Raw genomic sequence first — 21,912 nt, forward strand, 5'->3', positions numbered from 1 at the left:
CCAAACTGTTTGCAGAGGCCTTCAAAATTCAGTTCCAGCACTGAAAGGGTTAACTGAAAATGTTTGACCTTGCTTTCAGAGTAAGGTAATAAGTATGAACCTAACACTGAGAAAACTGGGCTTAATAGATGTGCGTAAAGTGTTGTCCCAGATTAGCCTGTGCAGAGTTTAAAGGCAGTCTCTACCAAACAAAAATCCACTTTAGGGGGAAAGTGTCGTCCCTGATTAGTTAGCCTGAGCAAACTGCACAGGTCATTCTGGGAAAACACTTGATGCACATTGCATAAAGCCCAGTTTTCCTGAAACGTTGCTTTAATGTTTTGTAACTACTGAAGTTGAAGTTGCGATTGCAATAATTGTAATTGGAGTACGCTTCCTTAAGTATGTGAAGTTGGAATAAGACATTAATCTTTGAATAAACTTTCTTTTTTCAACAAGTTTACAAGTTGTATTTACTAATTTTGACACATTGTAAGTGAAATAGACACTGGCGTATAAATTGCATCATAAAGAATGATTTAACTTAAAACTTGAATATATATTCGATTTTTTAATTCCAAAAAACAATGAAACCTTTTGCATGCATACATGACCAATGATTACAAATACTGTCATCAAAATAAAAAATACCATCACTGTTGATTAACAAATCATGGAAAAGAATTAATTATACTGAAAGTATAGACAGAATTTTACACAAATAAATTCATAACACTTTTGTTTGAGAAAAGCAAAATGATGTCCATTCCAAGTTTGATGTCTTATTCCAAATTCACACAACACAGTGTTAGTAGTTTTTATTGCTGGACAGGACTGAAGGATGGAAAGTACCTCGGCAGATGGCAGCAAAGTTGATGCAGCCCTGCTCTTCTTGATGCAAGAAATGAAGTTAGAATAGAACGTATAAAAACATATTTTATAAAAGATCTGTTACATTCGTACAAAACCAAGAATTCTTATTGTTGGTTAGTGTGGTTTGGGGGTTGGCCCTCAACAAAAAATTAAAACAGTATCCATTGTTTCAGCTTTTTTTTACTTTTTGCACTCAAATAGTAAGAGAATAAGTTAAGGAGTCTTAGGCTAAGCTCTGGGAAAACCAGGCTTAATGCAGTCCACACAGGCTTATTAGGGACTCCACTTTCCGCTTGTATGGTATTTTTAGTTTAACCATTTACCCATAAGATAATATTTTGATTTGTTTGTAGTCTCTTAGAAAGTTATATTTAATTTAAGACCCTTAGATACTGATGAGCAGCAAACAGCATAAAACCTGAACAGACTGCGAGTTACTCAGATAAACAACCCAGCAGAATCTAAAACACTTTAATTTTATTGCTCATGGCCAATTGATATATTGCAATTATCAATCGCCCTTGAACACACATTTTTTTCATCAATCCATTATAACACAACTACATGTAAATTTCATGACTACATGATTGTGGATTTCATTATCAGGTGTCGATTTCAAATCTATATGTTGATGTCACATCTACAGGTTAATTTCAAAACTACAAGTTAATTTCTAACAAAAGTCAATTTCGAAAACTACAAGTTTATTTCATCATAACTACTTGTACATTTCAAACACTATAAGTCGATTTCAATGAGGTGATTATGCATAAGACATGAACAAGAGAATCATTATTACTCACTGTAGGGCATTAAGCTACATAAATAATTGAAAAGCAAAGTTTTTCACACTTTTCTGCTCCACTGACATAGGAATTACAGCCAAGCCTAAATGGATGTACAGTCTGTTATTTATTCAAAAACTACAGATGCAGGTTTTCACCAATTAAAAAATGAAATAAATTAAAATTAATGTCAATCCAAAGATTTCAGCTGAAAATTGCAGTTATTTATGTCATTTTTGTTGGCTTCAACAAAATTTAAAATAAAACATATGCCACAAGGCTTGTCAAAAACAAAAACGCTAAGGTCCTTGTTTACTCACTATTAATAACTATTTAAGGAAAATTTCAACATTGTATTAAAATTATAAAAATCATTTAGTACTCAGTTACACTTGGAAACAAAAAAGACAATATCATACAAATTAATTTAGTCTTTAACTGAGGTGAAAAGATCAATTCACATAGAATTTTAGTCCCATGAAATATGAAGAAAAGCTTTGTTTAAAAGTGCATGAATAAACTAAATGTCAACAGAAATAACCTTTTAATACGGTCATTAGACAGTTACAAACACTGGGACTATAATGCTGTAATCAAATTGTAGTCTGATCCATGTTTGTCAAGCATTGAACACCCTAAAATAGCTCGCTATTTTTATTTGCTGTAAAGATCAGTCTCATAAAATGAGATTTATTTGTGGACACTCATGAAAAGCGTCTGCATGTTACAACTTGACTTGTAGAGAAAAATTTTCAATCAAAAGTTTCATGCTTTTTGAAAAGAACTTTTGGGCTTAATATCTTTTGTACAGCAACCACACACCCTTCTAAAGAGCCATGAGGAACAAACACATTGATAAGCTAAAGTGAAAATATATTTGAAAAACTCTAAACATATATTGATATCTCATAAGCCAATTCTACTTATAATTTCAGCAATAATTTTGAGGTTGATACTTAAACCCTTGCTAAACTCAACAACAAAATGAGGGTTGATAAATAAACATTGTGACTCCAAAAGTTAACGCGGTGAATTCTTCAAATCTCAATGCAGTATTGTTCCTTTCTTAATTGCGAAAGTGTCACAAACGATTTATCAGAATAACATTATGCAAAATGGAGCATAAAAAACATTAAAGGGGTTAAGTTCGCAAGACCCAGTCAATAAATTATCAATGGCAGTACACTAACATAACTGAGTAGATTTTATGTTCCCCTTTTTAAAGATTAAAACAGATTACTTTGATTTATTTAGGGCATGTATACTCTGATATTGAAAACGGCCAAACACTTGATACATTCGAGAGATTTAATGACACACTAGGGATATTTGAAATGAAATTCAAAATTTTCTGTTCAAAAAGACAGCATTTTGGGGGGACATATACATACTGAAGACATATAAATACTGAAAAATGACTTTTGCTACAATTTGTATTTGCATTTGGACCGATCATGTTTATAAATTGACAGACTTTCGCGAGTCAATGTGAAAGGATGTTTCTGCATCTTTATCTCCTATATTAACCCTTTTATGCCTAGCGTCTAGAAAAAAGGCTTTAGCAAACAGTGTAGACCCAGATGAGACGCCGCATGTTTTCTAAACATTCAAGGCACACAAAAATACCAAGTCAGTCAACCAAGTCATTAAACATATACATGAAAACAACATAAAAGAAGAATTATTAATGAAATTTAATCCTACAATGGAACCTTATCAACATCTGACAAAAAAAACATGAAGTCAAAAAAATAGCTTGAAGTTGAGGAAAATAAAACGCAGACTAAAAATCAACAAGGATCCATTCTCACAGCAACAATCTGCATATTGTACCTGCATAAGACTGATAACAACAGATTGTGAGGAGGAAAAAAATGAGCGAAAAAAAAACTTGAAATGCATTTATTGTTCAAGAAACAACGGGGAAGTTTCAAAAATGTAAATCAAGATGTTTCCCAAAAGATGAAGAAAAAAAACAGCACGCATAACAATATTATCACACTGATAGAAATAAATGGAGTTTTGCATCAACCCTGGCATGGATTTCTGATTTACAAACTGAATAATATAGAAGTTACACATGATGATCTTAGAGTTCTAAATTTTGCAAGCACTAAATCAGCAAAAAAAATGAGATAAAAGCCAAAGGTAAAATCATTAACCATATTTTTTAATTTGTTAATAGAAAAGTGTTGTTTTAAAAAGTTGTCTGCAACAAAATAAACTTTTGTAGAACTGAATCAACATGTTATTGCTGACATATAGGGATCCTTCATGAACTAAAGACATTGTCACATGGTATTTTTTGGTGGAAAGCATATAAAATCCTCTTATATTTCTAAGGCATAAAAAAGTTGGTTAGAACTGTTGCAAACAACATGCACTTTAATTACTTACAAGTTTGAGCCTAATTTTGTAACATACCTTATGAGGTCACAGTGTTGTAGCCGATATGCTATCTGTCTAGCATTCGGGAGGTCATGGGTTCCATCTCTACATGGAGAGTGTTCTTTGGATCTTCCCAAAAGACACCATGCACTGGCTTTACCCAGGAAACTGACTCAAGAGTGTTTAACTAAGCCTAAGGCTTTAAATGCAACGAGCTTAAATAAATAGACTTAAAGTTACGTACCTTTTTATATCTGAGCTTGTTTCACTAAGCCAAGGCTTTAAATGCAACGAGCTTAAATAAATAGACTTAAAGTTACGTACCTTTTTATATCTGAGCTTGAATGTCATAAGCTTGTAAGACCTTACGAAATACAAGTTTGAGCCTTTTTACGTAAGCTCTGAGCTTGAATGTCATAATCTTGTAAGAAGTTTGAGCCTTTTTACGTAACCTACCTTTGCCATCTGAGGCCTGAATGCCCTGAGCTTGTAGCTAAGGCATAGAACAGTTGGTACCAACTGCTCCATACAACACGCATTTCAGTTAAAAGTGTGAGCCTTGTTATGTAACGTACAATCTGTACCTTTGCCATCTGAGCCTGGATGCCCTGAGCTTGTAGCGCCTGTACAGCCAGTTCAGCCGCCTGGTTGGTCTCAAAGTCAACGAACCCATAACCTGCAGCGAGAAAGAGAGGGCATGTCCATAAGTACAAAGTCAGTTTACAATATGGTTTCAATTATTTCCTTAATTAAGCTGAGTTTTTGTTAATTGGTCATTTCATGTCAACAACACCTGCAATATATATTGTAAATACAATGTTAGCCTGGCTTTGATAAAACCCCATTTAATGCATGTGTGTGAAGTGGTGTTCCACATTAGCCTGTGCAGTCCGCACAGGCTTAAGAGGGACAACACTTTCCCACTAAACTGGATTTTCGCCATGAACAGACATCCTTTAAATGACAAATACCATAAGGACAGAAAGTGTTGTCCCTGATTTGCCTGTGCGGACTGCACAGGCTAATGCAGGACAACACTACGCACATGCATTAAGCCCACATTTTTAAAAGCCCCGTTCATTTTAATTAATATTTGTTAGGTATTATGGTCTCAATATTTATGTATACAACATGACATGTGTCTCAAATTATTCTGATCATGACATTCGCTACAAAATGTCATTCATCAACCAGTTATCAAGTAAATTCATTAGATCAAAAAATTCCTGGCCGTAATGTTATAAAATGGGCATCAATTCCCTTTTCTATAAACTTGTCCCATTCCTCTTGGTTTCTTATAAAAATATCTCCACATCAATGCTTCCATATTTAGATGAATTTTTCCAAGACATAAAAAGTATTATCTTCAGTATTTTGCATTCAAAACAATCGCAGAGTTTTCCAGCATTGGTTTCTCTGGAAATCCAGGAGAACGTCATGACATGTATTTTTGTTATATATGGAAGCCTCCACTAAATCATTCTTCTATCACTATCATTATATGCAAAACTGAATCTTTTACCTGGTAATTTTGTTATTAGTCACTTTATAATTAAGCAACGCTGCCCTTAGCATTTTTGGTAGTGATTAATGTTTCTTAACCGTTTCCATACACTTACGTTTAAGGTTATTAATAGCTCATCATATGGTTTTATGCCAAATAAAAGCACTTTGTTTTGCATGATTCATGGTTTTAGGCACATACTAAGTGCTTGTTATTTCTATAAGAACTTTTATGATTATTGTAATGAAACAAATTATGGGAAAATTATGCTGTATAGGGCCATTATACATTAACTTATTCATTACAAAAAGCAAATAGGAGTATCTGATCATAACATTAGTCTGTAAAAGGACAATTTGAGGCAGCAAATGTCTTCAATCAAAACACTTCTTATAATTTTAAAATAAGTGGTAAATTGAAAAAAAAAATGTGTTATTAAAACTGAAAAAATAGCAAGATCTGTTATGTCAACTTTTATCAAGTATAACATATTCCATCAGATAAGTGAAAGAAAAGTCATGTCCGCACTTAAAGAACAAAAGCTGGAAGACCATATCAATTCTTTGAGACCTTCTAATGTCATTCAAGTGGTCTTTGTAAGGAGGACTAATCTGTGCAGAATTTTCTTCTCCATCTTTCAATCAATATCCCTGCTTTGGGACCGACAGTTTCATGCAAATATTGAAGGCCAATTTCAACATGGCCCATGAATCACAGACAAATGGACTCCCAACACGTGAGTAAGCAACAAAAATAATTAAATTATTCTGGTAACCAAATCAAAATGCTGTTTCAAATTGTAAAATTATATTTTATTATTGATTGGGAGTAAAAATTGTAAGTAAATGAACATGTGGATTAAACTGTTCAATGCCTTCACGTACACATTCCATTGCAAGAAACAAGATCATGGTCCATTAAGTCTACAGACAAATAAAAAATGTACTTTACTTTGAAGCACTTTCACCCTTTGCATGCTTGGAAATTTGTTGGTTGCTAAAAATTGTTGTCTGCTGAATTTCTGAAATTAGCATTTTACTCGATTTTTTTTCAAAGAATACTTTCAGAATAGCAAACAGTTTGGATCCTGATGAGACGCCACATTTTGTGGCGTCTCATCTGGATCCAAACTGTTTGCAGAGGCCTTTAAAATCCTGTTCTAGCAATGAAAGAGTTAAGCAACAATTTTTACTAACGTATACATACACACAACATTGTGTCTTGTAAAGGTAATTTCTTTAAAATTTAAAATCCATATTCTTATGTGGACAATGAACCCCATTTTTTTGTATATACATTTCTTGTTGAATTTAAGATGAAGAATGCTGCATGTATACTTTTAAGTGGACTTAAGAAGATAATGTTTATCATTTAGTGTGCAAACTGATAATCTTGCTACAAAATGTTTTCCTGTTTCCTGTTTTGAACACTCATACAAGATTTTCACGTGATGAAATAAGAGATATAATTTGACTATAGTTTATTTACATATCAAACAAAAACATGTTTTAAGTAATGAATTACAAGGAATATATGAACATATAATATTTCATTAAATGCAAATTTAGCTTTTTTAAAACAAAATACTTCCTTTTGCAATTTAATAAACTCCCTGACTGATAAAAAGTCAGTTTTCTTGTTTCTTCCGCTTAAGATGCTGACTGTCCAATTACTCTTTGGGCCAATTTATCATTGCCTTTGGGCTCTTTCAATAGACATATTAACTTTTTTTGTCTTTGTGACTTTAAATTTTATGGAAACTTTTAACCTTTTCTTTTGGTCCTTTGAACTTTCTATTTGGGCTCTTTAAATACTTCTTATTTTGCATCCCATGAGGTGGTCGCTATTAAGACATGAAGACCAAAGGGCTTGTACAGCAAATATTGTTCAATTACTAGGATAGAAATCAATTCCAATTTTCAAGGAAAACACTCCATGCAACAAGCGACCAGCATTTAGCATTATTATGTTTTGTCATGTTAACAGAGAACCAATAAAAACTGGTATTGAAGGGAAATATTGGAGATTACAATCACGAAACAGGGCAGATGATTTGGCCGTGTAATTGCATAGAAAATCATCCATAAACTTGGATCCATACCGGACAGGCAACCGCATCAAAGACATGGCTTAGATCAGCAGCTATTCTGGCTTTTTTATAATGGCCTTGAATTGAAAACTGTTCAATACAAAAGGCTAAGACAAACATGAAAAACTATTATTATGGCTGGAAATGTTAAAACGCTACAATAAAATCCACAGATGCTTTTAGTACAAAGAAAGGAAGCAACCGTATTTTAATCATCAATGCTCCAACACTAATAAACACAAAACTACAAACAAATCCCCACCAAATTAATGTTTATGTTGGCATATTATAATGGGCAATTTATTTATTAGAGTATATATGGTATGTAAGCAATGGCAACAAACTTCGCGCTTCTATAAAGTGTGACGAAAAGGTAAAATGACATCTCTCTACTGGAATAATATGACCTTGAATCACATCTTAACTAGGATTACAGTATCTCTTAAGAATTGTCTCTTATTCTCATAAAAAACTTATAATTCAATGAAAACAAACCAATTCATAGTTTGATCGATGTTGACACATTTTAATGACACTTTATATATACAAAAAGTAGATTCAATTTAAAGGAAAACAGACAGATTACTTTAAACAGGCATAGGTAAAAGCAGTTGTTTTTTCCATTGCTATAAGATACCATTATAGAGTTCTATTCAACGAGATGTATTCATCAATTTTGTAAATATCCCCATCTTACGTGTATACATAAAGATCACAGCGAAACTGCTCTAAAGTGGGTTGAACAAGTCAGGTAGTTACCTCCTTCATGCGCCAAGACCTCAAGAGACATTTACCCCTGTAACGCATCATCTAAATGCAAATTTGCCAGATTTCAATATCAAATATATTCAACATTACTTCCCTGCATAAGTTATCAAAATGCCCATTTTACATGTTCAGCTAACCGTGAATATCTTTGAAAGCAGGTTAAACGCTGATTTAAATTTAAGTATCTCCCCCTATTTCTTCCATCATCAGAAAGATTCGTTACAAAACTTCATTTCCGATTATATCAAACCAGTTTTGAAACAAATTATAGGCATCTATCTACGAATACGCTTTAAAAATATTCATAGGAAAATGGCAATTCAAATTTAAATAATTTAAGTCTTAAGTGTGCAGTGAATCGTATACAGAGTTTTTCATATTACTTGATATTATCGATGTCATTTTAAAAGCTACCTAACTGTGAAATGATGGTTAACTTTAAATGGAAAAAAGTTGTTTAACAGATTGCCTGTGAAACCACTCACTGTGCAGAAATAGTAAGTCGTAAAATATAGCATTTTCTTGTAAGGCAAAATAATCGTTGATCAGGCAATAAATTTTCAGATTGGCCATAAAAATCATAAACAAATTCACCGTGGTGTTTTATGATGATAAAATGCATCATCCATGAAAAATTATGTAGCAAAACATCTAGGAAATAAGCGTTAATACTACCTGACAAACAACATTTGGTACAACAAAGTTTTGATATTAAAGTTAGACTGCGAGTTTGTTATTTGAGATTGTTATTTAACAACACATAACTTCCTACACCTAAAAACTGGCCAAATATTATGATTTTTTTGTCGTTGTTTTTTACATTTTTTTTCTTCTAAAACTGAGTTTTTATTTCAGTCCCCATCATTACCCTCATCTCAAAAACAAATAAAACAAGTAAGTAAACATTTGTCATAAAACCAATCCATCAACAATCTGGAGAGAATGACCACAGAAAAAAAGACCTATCCCACTACAAGATGTGTGGCTTTAGTTTAAACCTTTTAATTTTGTGCGCTAGCATCGAATTACTAAGGCTTGTTGAATTGCTCTCAGGTCCATATCCTGGGTGGAACCAGTACTTTGAGGGAGATCTGAACTCTCCCATATTTGGGATCAATCCCGTGACCTCCCAGTCACTAGGCCGACATCATATCCACTTTGCCATGGAGACCTGTAATGTGGCTTCTCTAAGATCGTAACTCGTGCAGTTTGGAAACTCAGACAGACAGACAGTCCAGCGCTCAGAGTTCCATCTCAGCTAGCTGGGCCTGGCAATCCAATAAGCATCAGTAAAAGTAGATAATTAAACTTTTAAAAAAATAATGAAAATAGTTCAAGATTTGAATTCATTGTGTTTACTATAGAAAACCAAATATTGACTAAAACTGCAATTAGTCTAATCAATATCGTATAACCTTGACCACCTATGCGGATATACCTTTCTTGAAAGCATTTATTACTCCTATAAAATGTGTATTCCCCCCCCCCCATCCCCCTTGGTTTTAACTAAAATGCTCATTAAAAACTCCACCCAGTTATTTATCTAAATCTTTACATTCAATGCAAGACAGGCATTCTTTAATGCCATTAAAAACGACATGCATAATATATCTTTGTCATTTATATGAATGCAAAACTGGAGTTCCCTGCTAATAAAGATAACTGAATATTCATGACTAATGGCAGACATTTTCCTCTGTTACTGCAACAAAAGCCTGTTGTTATGTTCCTATATGTTGTAGTATTGTTTTCATCTCTAGGGCTCTGTGTACTTTACTTATGTCATTTATTGATTGTTTCATTTTCTCTCAATATAAGGTTACAGTGTACTATATGATTGAGATGTGCAATGCTATACTCTTTAGTCTTAACAGATCATCTTTTAATTCACCTGTGAAGACATGTTTCAAGTTATTGATAATGGTTATGTTATTTTATCTGAAAGTGCGCAGGTAAAGGATTGATGTTAACTAAAAAGTTATATTATTTTAAGATCGGAAATAACAACTAAAAACTTGCGTGAAGGCAAGTTACAATCAAAACCAGCTAAAATAACCTTAAAAAACAAGAACTTTGACTTTTGTCAAGTTCTTTCTTACATATTATTTGAAATACCTTTATATTTCTTAACCCTTTGCAATTGCTGGGAAATTTGTCGTCTGCAAAAATGTCGTCTGCTGAATTTCTAAAATTAGCATTTTACTCGATTTTTTTTTCAAAGAATACTATCAGAATAGCAAACAGTTTGGATCCAGATGAGATGCCACGTTTTGTGGCATCTTATCTGGATGCAAACTGTTTGCAAAGGCCTTCAAAATTCGGTTCCAGCACTGAAAGAGTTACATGCATCCAGCATAGAATGCTCTTTAAGAAAATGTATGTTTAGTCCCTACATGCACAATGTTGACTTTATTTTTTATTAAAGTAAGTTTTTACATTATCTCACATTAGGCTTGGAATTAGTATATTGTGACCTTAACACAACTCTTTTTTTACACAATCAAATTTTAACAATAACTGAGCAAAAACATTTTAAAATCAAATAAAGATAATAATAGCTATATTCAACAATAAAAGTCAGACATTAAAAAGTCAAACACATTTATTTATCATTTGTTAAAAATCCCATGCTGTTGCAGTCATAACAACAGATCGCTTTGACGATTATTTTCAATAAACACAGGAGATATAATGACTTTTATGTACTTATTTTGAGGGTCACTTTAAACTAATTCTTCCGAATACATGGAACCAAATCAATGTGTAAGTTATCTTTATAAGGTTCTTTTTATTGTCTACTGTCTAGGGAAAATGAAATTGCTGGAGAGATTTCTCAAAGACATGAATGGGCTATCAACAGTCTGTCTAATGGAATAATATATTGGCATAACACATTGTGAAAAAGATAATGGTAAATAAATGCACACCATTTTTAACCCTTATAGCGCTGGAACCGAACTTTAAAGGCCTTTGCAAACAGTTTTGGATCAAGATCAGACGCCAAAAAAAACGTGGCGTCTGATCAGGATCCAAACTGTTTGCTATTCTGAGTGGTCTTTGAATAAAAATTGAAGAAAAATGCTAATTTTAGAAATTCAGCAGACGACATTTTAGCAGACGACAAATATCCCAGCATGCAAAGGGTTTGTTGTTCTATATTTAGATCATAAGAGTCATGGATATGAGCTCTGACATGGAGAAATATGACAAAAAGGAATGTAAAACAATATTCAAGACTTCATGTAAGACTCAGGGTGTTAAGATATTAAATATTTGGATTCATATGCTCAATTGTGGAGATTTAATGGATCCGAAACAATTTTACTGGTTATTTACATTTCACCGTTCCCCTACAATTAAAGTCTAAAAATCAAAACATTATTTTGGTTTATTCAGTACATAACACTTTCTCAATTCCCATAAGGTGTTTTAGGAGATAAAACTACTTGTTTTTGCCTGCCAATAACTGGTGCTCAAGTTGGAATAGCTTAAAGACCAGCAAATATGTAGTGGAGAGATACTTATGTGAGCAAGTGAATTACTTTTGGAAGAAAATGGTCGCTTTTATTTCTCCCAGGAACAAAAATCTTTGTCTTCTACTATGATTACTTATCAATATGCATAAAGCATGTGATCAAGTTTCTGTGATAAATATTAATGAAGCAATTGATCGAAGCCATCATTCTTTTTTGAGATTTATGAAATATTTATTATGTCCATAATATCTAGGCTGTGTGTTTATTTGTTTTCTCTTTCACTTGCAAACGCTTGTTTACAGTAACTGGAAAAACTTTATAACAAGTTCAGGGTATAACTATATAAAGTTCTTAATTAATATAGGTGCCATGAATAAATTGTGATTTACTGCGTGTTATGCATGTTCACAGCTTTATTTCCAAAGCAAGTCTTATGTCAGAGAACAAACAACTGTCAATTTCAGACAGTTTACAAATTCATCTTTCAATATTTTTTAGAGTCAAACATTGACTGGGATAAAGACATTGTTTTATTGTTCTATGCTTAAGCAAGTAACTAACTTTTTTATCCAATAATAATCTAAAAATGTTTAGTTTAAATTTTTTTATTTCTTTCTTTCAGCATCTATTTTCATAATGGATAACATTCAAACTTATTTAATGTGTGAATACACATGCACATATTGAAGCCAGCAATTGCTTGTATTCAATTACAATCCATTGCATTGTTGTTCAATACATTTAACACAGATGCTGCAAATTGTCACAAAGAGCAGTGACAGGTTTTCATGTAGTGTTATATTACCTGCGGCTGTGTCAATTCTATTAGGTATTGCCAATATACACATGTTTTGTATGTTCTTGTGGCAAGTGAACAATAAATCCCCGCTTTGTAACACATGCCTTACAGTTTATTGCCTCTTGTCTCGTATATAAATCATAGGAATCAAGTTTTCAAAACACTCGCTATTTTAAGATGCGTAAAATAAGCTATAAGTAATGGTTTTAACAATTGTTGGAAAACATTAGTTTTTTAACTGTTGATAATTGCAATGCTGTTTTAGAACAAAAGACTTAAAAAATATTTTTAACTTTTTGTAATCTATTAGTAAAATCAGTTTACCAAAAATTACTAAAGAAAAAATCACAAGACCTTTTTTTTCTAACAATGAATCTTACTATGCTACAAATCTTGAAAAAAACTTTTTTTAACACATTAAAAAGAGTCCTTACTTCTCACTTGTTATGATTGGAAACAATGTGTTATTGTGGAGAAGAAATAAAAGAGTGGTGTGGTTTCATAAAATATTTACAAATTACCCCCACATTAATTTAACCCCCACATTAATTTCATCCTGAGTTAAGGAAGGACAAAAAAGTTGCTCATTTTACAGATATTTCAAAACATCAGCTGCCTCATGCACCAAATTGCTTTAAATATTACATTTGTATAATATGAGATAGTGTGTTTCTGCAATCAGCAAAACTAATTAATGACTTGAAAGCATCCTAAATTTTATAATGTAAAGCTTGAACATCAGATTTTACCTGTTATTATAACACTTTCTCTGAGCATCATGCACACATAACTGTCAACTGGTTACACATTCTTTGTCATAGTTAAAGCTGGACAAATTGCACTAAAGATAGATATTATTTCAAAGACAATAATTTCAAGAAAGCTCAATCAATAAATATGAAGTTTTTCTTTTTACCGCATAATTAGACGTTCTTGCCAATTGGAAATGTAAATTATGTTTAGACTATTATTTCACCAAATCTGCATTTTATAGCCCACACAGGGTCTAATATCTCATGATATTGGTATATGGAGACACTGCTATGGTTTTAATTGAAATTTTATAACAGCCATAAAAATATCCTGCATGTTTGCATGATTAAATTGACTGTGTTTATTAAACTTGTTCAAAAACGTTCTTAGTTTCTGCAAGTAATTACAAGTCAGATCATCATATTGTTACTGAACATACCACAGGTGCAAACAGATAAGTTTCAAGATTAAATTAAATGTGTAGATTAAATACATTTCCAGATGTTTACATCAGTATTCCTGTTAACACGTACATGTAAAATAATTTAGACCAATAGATATCAACTCTTGATGTCTCCAAAATTAATTTTGGGGACATTACACCTTTTCTAGGGCTATTAAGGTTCAGTAAAGCCCATAAAATGGGTGAACGCCCAAGTGAGTAGGAAGTGGACTTAAAACGCAATTAAATTCCCCTTGCAAACATCAACAACTAAAAAAATGAGTATTTTCACTATTCTACCATAACAAATGTTTCATACGAATAAAACAAACCAAAATGAAGATTAATTATAAATCAAAACTCATAGAATTTATAGTAACCTTAATTGCACATTTTAAATTTAAATTTTAATACATTGGGCAACATTTTTCAAGGTAAACCTTAGCCTAATTGATTTTAATTTGTGCAATATTCATCTGACAACAGCCCACTTTATGTTCATTAGCACACCACTTTGATGGACTGCAAAAGGATTGTTATGCTAATGTTTGGTTCAAATTGTTTGGGAAAAGGAACTAACCTTTGCATTTATTCGTGGTCTGGTCCACTATGGCCTTGGTGGAAATTATTTTGCCATATCTGAAAAGAGAAAACAACACGGATATAGATATCTTCTTTACAATATACATATAATTAACGAAGAAAGGGAAGACAAACACTTGTGGCAAAAATATGGCTTTGTCCTAGAGCAAATATCTGTGGAATGTGTGGATATTTGGCACATACTTCAAAGTAATGACATGGCCACCCTTCAAAGAGATAACATTTTTAAGGTTTCAATTTAGTCATTTGTTCTTAAGAAATAAGTTAGTTAGTAACTCCATGAACTTAATATCATATATGTGAATCGACCAATCAACAAACAGAAAATTTAACCCACAAACTTTCAAAGAGACTCTAACATACCACTTTGTTGAGGTATAATATAAACTGCAAAAACATTGCAAATGGCACTATCAACAAAAAGGGAGGTAACATAATGTCTAGTAAAAGGCATCAACTAAGGGAAATAAATCTGCTTTGAAATCCATTTTGAAATGTTACATCAGCAAAAGGTAGAAATCTGTGCAACAACGGAATTCAATAAACTTTTGGTCCTTAAACTTGTGAAATTCCTTTCTCAAATGCTTCTTTACAAAAGGAATTTTGAGTGTGAACTTAATTGACAAGTTGCTTGACCAGATAACACCTGTAGGTGTAAAATGAATGTCACAACATTTTTGTAACTTTAATTTTTGATTCAGAACAAAAGTTTTAAGTTGTCTTGATTTCTTTTTTATAAACATCATATAATAAATACTAAAATGCGGACATATTGATATGTAGCCACCATGTAGCTGCCTCTATAGAAAATAAAAAGTACAACTTTTTTGAAATTTCACTGGTTTAAAAAAAATGATATTAGCATAAAATATGTATTTTGCCAACCACAGCAAGTTAGAAATTGCTCAGGCTTTTAAGTAGAGCTCATTGTATCAACTATAGCATCTTTGTACTTGTGTGTGGATGACAGTGTGAATGATTATATATTCACATCAGCTACTTTACCTATATGTATAAATGTACATTATTCAGGTCTCTTAAATGTGGTTGAATAACTAAATGACCCGAAGCTTCATACAAATGTAACTGTAGGCAATTAATTTACTTTTCATCACATTTTTTCCACCTCACATCAAAGCATAAAATGTTGGCCTGGGATTTCTTTTTTATTTTGTTTTATAACAAGCACTCTGTAGTGATGTAATAAAAAGAAAACAACATATAATTTTATCACTATAACAGAAAAATCCCACTTAAGTTATAAAACCTCTCCTTCTTTGATTTGTAAAACATCAAAGTGTTACAATCAATATAATATACATAATTTATTAATCAAATCAAATGGACCGTGGCAAAAACGAAATTCTCCATTTAGTACAGTGAACAAATTCATACCTCAAATGAATATGGAAAGTATGTTTAATGACACCATCAAAATGTCAATGAACCTCAGTAGCAATAGTTGTCACATGAAAACTATGGTAACTACTGAATATAACTTCTACTCAATTATGTAGAGTTTTTTATTTCCATATTTATGCGGTCATTATTCTCCTCATTATCGTCACACTTTTATGGGTCACAAAAGGTAGGATAAGTAATCCACTGGCTCACTAACCATGACGACAATTAAAGTAATAATTTTTTAGGACTTCACGCAATATAACCGTGTGCAATAAGGCATCAAGAAATACTAAAATCAAGGATACAACAGGTATAGCAACATATGTAGCTTTCTGTAAAGGTATATTATTATTGTATTACACGCAATGTATTATGAGCGACAGTCCAACATTTGTAAATGTAATGAATATTAAATTTAGATAAAAATCCAATTTGTCAAAGAAGCCAAAGATTGGTTTGAACAGGTGTTCAATGTGCTGCATAATAAAATATGGCTTGGATGAGCATTTTGGAAGCACATAGCATTTTACATGTGTACATATATTTAGACCTGTTAAAAACCTGAGTCAACCTATGTCATACCATGCAGTCTCAGTTTCTAATCTAGTTGAAACTAAAATTCTTTACTACAGACAATTGTTTTTCTTTCACCAGCATTTACATGACAATTACCTTGCAAATATAGTATTCATATGGCTTATCCCTTGTCAAAAAAGTGGGCAAAACCCGGTTTTAATCCGTGTTAAAACCGTGTTAAACCCTGCGGTATTGGCACCGGGTTAAAGCGTGTCTTTTAAACACACTTTTTGCTTACCGACTTGGTTTTTTGTAGGTAAAACCTGGATTTCACTCACATAAACCAACACGCTTATACCTTCTTATACCAACTTAAACCAACTAAAACTAACTTAAACCCACTTAAGTGGGTTAAAAGTGAGTGTGTTTTCCTTCTCTATGTTGGCTTTTAAACCCGCTTCTACACATCAAGTCGGTTTTTCCTGTTCTTAAGCGAGTTAAAAGTGGGTTTTTGTTTGAGTGTTAAGTGAGCTAAATGTGTGCTTAACTCAGATTAAACGCAGTTAAAACACGCTTTAAAACCGAGTTTTACCAACTTAAGTTGGTTAAAAGTTAGTGTGTTCTCCTTCTTTATGTTGGCTTTTACACCCGCTTCTACACATCAAGTCGGTTTTTCCTGTTCTTAAGCGAGTTAAAAGTGGGTTTTTATTTGAGCATTAAGTGAGCTAAATGTGTGCTTTTCACAGATTAAACGCAGTTAAAACTGGCTTTAAAACCTGTTAAATGCTCAATAAAAACCCACTTTTCACCCACTTAAAAACTGAAAAACTTTTTTATGATAAGAACAAAAATATCATAAATTAAATTCTAATTACTTTTTTTTAAACGATAAAACATAAAACTTTACATATATATCCATATACACAGCATGATAAAACTATTTTGACAGACATGGCATTGTTATAATAAAATATAATAGTGTTATAACATAACATTGAACACAAAGAAAGAACTGAAAAAAGTAAGATTGTATGGAATAAATACAAACAAGAGATGTGGATGTGTTCGTCAGAAACACAATGCCCCCTACTGCACCGCTTTGAAATAAAATTTCTATTTATCATTTGGCAGGTATAGAAATTATCTCTCTTTGCTTATTTCTTCCATTGGATTTTGACCTCTGACCTTGAAGGATGACCTTGACCTTGCACCACTCAAAATGTGCAGCTCAATGAGATACACATGCATGCTAAATATCAAGTTGCTTTCTTCAATATTGCAAAAGTTATGACCAATGCTAAAGTTTTCGGACGGATAGACAGACAGGCGGACAGTTCAACTGCTATATGAGACCCTACTGGGAGCATAAAAATAAGTTAATGTTGTTGAAACAGGTGCAAATCTATATAACAAAGTGAAAACAATGGTTAAATAATCATTTTAACAGCACATTTTATTTACAAAGACTTCAGTCTACTTGTGCATCAGCCGCAGATGCCTTAAACAACCTCTCATCTTTTCTTCAACATCAACCGAAGGCTTGTCAAAGGTTTTGGCTATGACATCTGAAAAAATATGATAGACTATTCATTTTAAAAACATGCAAAAAAAACAACAAAATCTGTTCTTAAATAGAAAATACTCTAGCCAGAAAAAGAGGTTAAATATTTGCATATTAAGGAAGTCAACACAAATGAGTTTATTACTGATTGTCCTGGAGACAGTGACTAGAGACACAGACAAAGTTTTTCAATCCCTGTCTTCATGAATAAAAAAAACAACTATTGTTAACTGTCACTTGGATTATAAAAACTCCCCTTTTTCACAAATGATGTAATAAAATGATATTTATGCGACTGTAAACAGTAAGTGATCTGAAAAATATTTGTAGAATGTGTATTGAATTTCTATATGGATAATTGGTACTTCAAATTTTTATGATGAAGAAAAAGTACCAATGATTGCATTTCTCTCAGCAGCGGGGAGGCTTGGTCTTGGTGACCCCTTTGTAGTTGTTGCTCCCTTCATGGAGCAAGTCACAAGCTGGTGGAAAGTGAATAGTCGGCACATGCCTGTGCGATGGCCATCACATCCCTGGTTTCATGCTGGATTTCAGCTTAAATGATACTCTGGAACCAAAAAAAGAAAAGTAGTTTTGACAAAATATTTACAATTGGTAATTTTCCAAAGCTTGTAATTTACTTTCATCACATTTCAAACTCTAAAAATCTTTGTCACATTGGTCAGAATTGTGACGCTTTTAAAATGCAATAACCTGTATAGTTTTACCTCTCAACAAATCCAGCTTTCTTGTTCAACGACAGGGCGAGGTTTGCCAACTTCAGTTCCCCTCAAGTTGGCCAGCTCGTGCAGGGTAAAAGCCTGGTGTAAAAGTCCATACATCAGGTAGTATGACTACCCCTTTTGCTCTTGGGGCAAGAGTTTAACCTTCAAAATTAAAATATGAGGGAAAGAAATCTGTTCAGTAGTAACCAGAAATATCTATAAATAACAATAAAGATGACAATAATCATAAAACACAACCACAATAATTCACTGTACCCAACATTTACACTTTGTCATGTGTATGTTCATCTATTTTTGCTTCAAATTGTGTTGTTTTTCCTTTAAGTTGCAATACATTAACTTATCAATTTACATTTCCCAGTGACAATACATAAATATAATAATGATCATAATTAATTCAGTAAACTAAATAAAAAAGGATGAAGAAATGACAATACAAACCTGTTAAAACTGTTCTTCAGTATTCCAAAAAAAACAGTTGAACTTCTTTTCCAACAAACTTATTGTTGATTTCCAAATTGTAGTAAAATACACATTGTTTTCATCACACAATACTTCATGCTGACAGTATTTCAATACATTTTACAGAACAATTATAAGTCTTAATGTTAATTTAATTTAGCTCAATTCAATTGCTGAAACCAGCTTGTTTTTCAAAAGTTGTTGTTTTCAAATAATTTCCTGTGCAAAAAATTGAACCAATCAAAAGTCTTATACCTCATTCCAGCCTTATGTCTGGGCAAACCCTATCAGTAGCCTTATCTGCCCCTGATAATCAGTACCCTGTTTAGCTCTGAATGCCTGACAGATTGTTATCTGTTTATTGTTAGTGGTGTGAAAAGGGGTGTTTTTAGGTATTGTCTTGTTATTTTGTTGACTGTTTATGTAACACAGGTCATGTTTGGCATCTTATTATTTTATTACAAATTAAGAAAATGGATACAATGGTATCATATGAAAATATCAAAATCTTGCATAACTTATGTACACAAATTAATAGATTTTTTCCAAAATAATGTTTCCAATACCATAATTATTTAAATATGCAGATTTAACAAGTAAATACTGTTTTAAACAAATATAAACAATCATATAAGATTGTTTAAAAAAAATAAAATAATAATTTTAAGACATAAAACAATCATAAGATATTGTTTATAATAAAAACAAATATAAAGAAAAAAAATCAAAGCGAAACACAAACTCTTTCATTTTCAGGTATAAAACTAAGTTTTATCATTTTTATAGTTTTTGGCAGTGATACTTGTTGTCCATCTGTGAACCTGTGATGTTCTGAAAGAGCCATTTTCATCCAATATTCACTAAAAAATTATGGGGAGCACACACATTTACAATAGGGACAATGGCAAACAAGCTGTAAAAAAGCCCCTTTACAATTGACTTGTATTATATAATGGCTATAAACATGAAACAAAGTCCTATTTGAAGAATTCTTGTTTTATTGATGAGTATTATTTATAAACAAAAGACCAACTTATTGAAAAGTGTGTTTAAGTGAGTCTTTTAGCCTGGTTTCAGCTCTCAAATTATTTACAAAAAGACCAATTTAAACTCGCTTAAACCCACTTCTGTTTAAAAAGGATCAACTTCTGTTGTAAAAGACTCGCTTATAAAACAAAAAGACACACTTAAACACACATAAACCAACTCATAAATAAAAAGGCTCACTTTTGACACAAAAAAACTGACTCCTTACAGAAAAAAACTCGCTTAAACACACATCTTCTTAAAATAACCAACTTTAAACTCAGTTAAGCACAGTTTAGCGCACATAAAACTCGCTTTTAATAGCAAAAACCAACTTCCGCTGAGAAAAACTCAGAAAAAACACAGTTTTATGTTGGTTTAAGTGTGTTTTGGTATGAAAGTGGGTTATTTTTTGACAAGGGATAGGCAATTGGTTGTTAAATTAATGAAATATATAAGTCATAATTTTGAAATTTATTCTTTAAAACAAGATATGTGTTTGTCAGAAACAATATGTCCCCTTCTGCGCCGCTTTGAAGCTATATATTTGACCTTTGTGACCTTGACCTTTCACCACTCAAAATGTGCAGCTCCATGAGATACACATGCATGCCAAATATGAAGTTGCTACCTTCAATATTGCAAAAGTTATGGCAAAATGTTTAAGTTGGAGCAAACAAACAAACACACAAACCAACCAACAGACAGGACAAAAACAATATGTCCCCCACTATACTGATGGGGGACATAAAAAGTTTAGATTTAAGACTAGACTTTTAAGGTAACTCAATATAACTGGTCACGATGCTTAAGATATTATATCACTCTTAACAGTATTTTTTCTTAAATAAAACAATGAACTAAATAAATACTATAAAAAAAAATACACAAAATAAAATAAGTCATAGCAATTTCAAATTTAACTTGCTTAAGAAACCATTCATGAGTTGGATGAGAATAGTTTGGGATAGGAAAACATGTTATTATGTGTCTTAAATTTCCAGATTTTCATGACTTAAACCCAACATCAAAACCACTTGATTAGGGACTTTACACCAAATGTGAAACCCTGTCACCAGTCTATCTAACATCTCTAACCCCTAAGGGATATCTGTTGGCATAGAAGTTTAATCATCTGAAATCCACCCTCTTCTCTACTCTTCAAAAGGAGGTATTTATGTCACATACCAGATATGATGGGTTAGGCACAATATTTTAGCAAATAGGCTAATCTCCACTAAAAACTTGTACAATATTAAATGATAACCAGCAATTATGTTGACAGGCCATATCTGTATTAGGTAATTTTCTACAACAGATCCCAGTCAGTATGTCTGGTCCATGCAATTGATGACACTCCATTACTCTGCAAAGGATTCATATTGATCCATTTGTATGGGACATTGAACGATTTATTTTTCTTTTATTCATAATAAATACTCTAGATATTTATACCAAGATGAAAAACGTTCAACCAAATTTTGTTAATAGCTTATGAAAACATTTTGAGAAAAATTTGTTCTGAAATATCTTGCAGTAAAAATGAATGAGACAGTAGTTTAATATCGTCAATTAGGTCATTCTTTTAACTAAAAAATTTCCTAACAAAATATATTAAGTTGTACATACTGATGCCTGAACACTCAAGTATACCACAAAATAATGGCTTCAATGTACCATCATAGAAAGAAACATCAGGAAATTCTAGGCATCTTAGGTTTGTTTGTAGAAGAAAGAG

General features: G+C 32.1%; 1 protein-coding gene across 28 annotated transcripts in view; it reads right to left on the reverse strand.

Moving 5' to 3' along the window:
- Positions 1-21,912, reverse strand: part of LOC127855678 (RNA-binding motif, single-stranded-interacting protein 2-like) — a 202,759-nt gene that overhangs the window by 23,257 nt on the left and 157,590 nt on the right. For 27 of the 28 annotated variants that reach the window (XR_008037630.1, XR_008037633.1, XR_008037631.1 and 24 more), the window contains 2 exons: positions 14,437-14,495; positions 4,601-4,701 (listed from right to left, as the gene is read on the reverse strand). Coding sequence is in view for 22 of the 28 variants with exons in the window: in XM_052391441.1 (XP_052247401.1) it covers positions 4,601-4,701; positions 14,437-14,495 (160 nt within the window). In the remaining 6 variants the exon portion in view is untranslated. The remainder of the gene's footprint in view (positions 1-4,600; positions 4,702-14,436; positions 14,496-21,912) is intronic. The other variant, XM_052391435.1, reaches the window with a different exon arrangement.

The sequence above is a fragment of the Dreissena polymorpha genome, chromosome 13, assembly GCF_020536995.1.
Source record: "Dreissena polymorpha isolate Duluth1 chromosome 13, UMN_Dpol_1.0, whole genome shotgun sequence".
Taxonomy (NCBI): Eukaryota; Metazoa; Mollusca; class Bivalvia; order Myida; family Dreissenidae; genus Dreissena; species Dreissena polymorpha.